At 43.7% G+C, this 1890-nt stretch overlaps 1 protein-coding gene across 1 annotated transcript; it reads left to right on the top strand.

Moving 5' to 3' along the window:
- The first annotated feature begins 415 nt into the window (after positions 1–415).
- Positions 416–1402, top strand: LOC147886291 (uncharacterized). Its single transcript, XM_087395085.1, has 2 exons — positions 416–1307; positions 1398–1402. Exons 1-2 carry the CDS (start codon positions 416–418, stop codon positions 1400–1402), a joined length of 897 nt encoding a protein of 298 aa, XP_087251211.1.
- The last annotated feature ends 488 nt before the right edge of the window (positions 1403–1890 follow it).

Below are 1890 nucleotides of genomic sequence, written 5' to 3'. Positions count from 1 at the left end.
TTGCCACAAGTGATCAATCCTTCCCATATAATATTCTACCTCAACATAGTTAGAGTGAGTGAAGTATAATGAAGGAAGAAACATAACGATAACTTTCGAAACGAGTGTAAGTTAAAAGATCCATGCGCAAATCTAATAGAACTTCAAGTAGAGATTGAGTAGATGGAATGGGATCGTTTTGATGAATGCAACCAAATAACCATTCGTTTGCATTTCTTCTTGATGAATGCAAGTAAATAACCATCTGGGAAGTTGCAACTTTAGGACTTCCGGCTCTTCATTGCCCTGCAAGGAAGTCTCTACTTATAGTTGCACTGTTCTACAATTGTTCATCCTCACTTTCACGAGTGTTGTGCTCCTTTTGAGAGCTTGCGTTTTTGCACATCTGCCTCCTCTCAACGTTACGAGCTTCATCATGGCCACCTCCTTTCTGTCAGTTACAGTCCTTTTCTTTGCTTTATCATTGCTCTCTAGCTGCGGTTATGGGAGTTCCCCCTCCATCGCCCACGCCCCTGAACCCTTCACTCTCTCCCATCATACGCCTGCTTGCATCTTCACTGCCCTCCACGCATTCATTCAATCCATTCCTCCGCACAGTGCTTACCCCTTTGGCTCCGAGTTGACGAAGGCCATCGTATGTGGAACGAAACATGACACAGTTCTCCTTCGACTCCGGCTCTTTAATTCTAGCGGCGAGGAAGGAAAACATGAGCATGGGGAGGCGCTAAGCAAAGCTTTGACAGGCCTATTGGAGAAATTTAGGGTGACTTTGAAGCTCAGATACCAGTGGGCTGTTATCATGAGTGGTCAATATTGGATACAATATCACGTTGGGAGCACTAACCGAAGTGTACCAGCTGCAAGCGGCCAGAATCACCTCAGCGATGCCGAATTTAACACCTCCGCCTCTGACGTATTGGATTGCCTCCCGAGAGGTGATGTTCTTGTGAGCCACAATAACGCAGCTGGAGCAGACAGCGGGCTGGATCTCCTTGTTGCCCCGCATTCTCTTGTCTCTCAAAACAACGCCTACTTTCTGCTGATGCAAGGTGATTGCAATTTAGTGCTGTATACTGCAGCTGGTTTACCGCTCTGGAATTCCCGTACCCGTGGCAAGGGAAGCAAATGCAGCCTATCCCTGCTTCGCGACGGCAATCTAGTTATTTCCAACGAGAACAAACGAGTCTGGGCATCTGGATCTTCCATCTCCTGCCCCTCGGTCTTTATTTTGATGATGCAGAACGATGGCAACGCCGTTATCTATGATATGCTTAGTGGTTTGCCAATTTGGGCGACTGGCACGAACCGTAAGTGTTGCTGTACTTTTCACAACCCATTTACTACTTCAGATGTTTACACAATCTTCTAACTTTCATTTTCTGGCTGGTGGATTGCAGAATAGAGTCGGTGATTAATCACCGTAATTCCTGTCGGTGGGAATTGCAAAACCTCGGCTGGCATACCTCGATTAGATACCTTGATTACGCTCTGCTTAAGCTCAAACACTCTCAAAATATTCCTTTATTGAGAGTTCATGATATCGGCTTTTTGTATCCTGGTTCTTTAACGTATAATTTATGTCAAGACATATTTCGAAAACTTGTTTTGTTTTGTGATATGGGACATTAACGCTTGGGTGCAAGGATTTTTACAAGCTAGACCAATCGTACTATCATTTTCGCCTAATCAAGAAAAGTAGAGAATCCAAAGAAGAGTAGCATAAAAGCAAAAAGATATGATGATTAGAGTGCTCTTTCATGGGGTGAGGATAGAACCTTAACGGCTTGCAAATTGCACAATATTTTCAAAATCAATGCCATTAGATAGTACTATTTAACTAACGATCATTAAAGTGCTCTTATTCTACGATGACTTAGTCTTAATGTCTTG

The sequence above is a fragment of the Dipteris shenzhenensis genome, chromosome 24, assembly GCF_047967505.1.
Source record: "Dipteris shenzhenensis isolate YYH24624 ecotype China chromosome 24, Dip_SZ_1.0, whole genome shotgun sequence".
Taxonomy (NCBI): Eukaryota; Viridiplantae; Streptophyta; class Polypodiopsida; order Gleicheniales; family Dipteridaceae; genus Dipteris; species Dipteris shenzhenensis.
Note: the sequence above shows the minus strand (reverse complement) of the source record. Positions and strands in the feature narration are given on the sequence as shown.

Coding starts and splice junctions, on each gene's coding strand:
- LOC147886291 (XM_087395085.1), top strand. CDS start 416: ATGGCCACCTCCTTTCTGTCAGTTACAGTCCTTTTCTTTGCTTTATCA.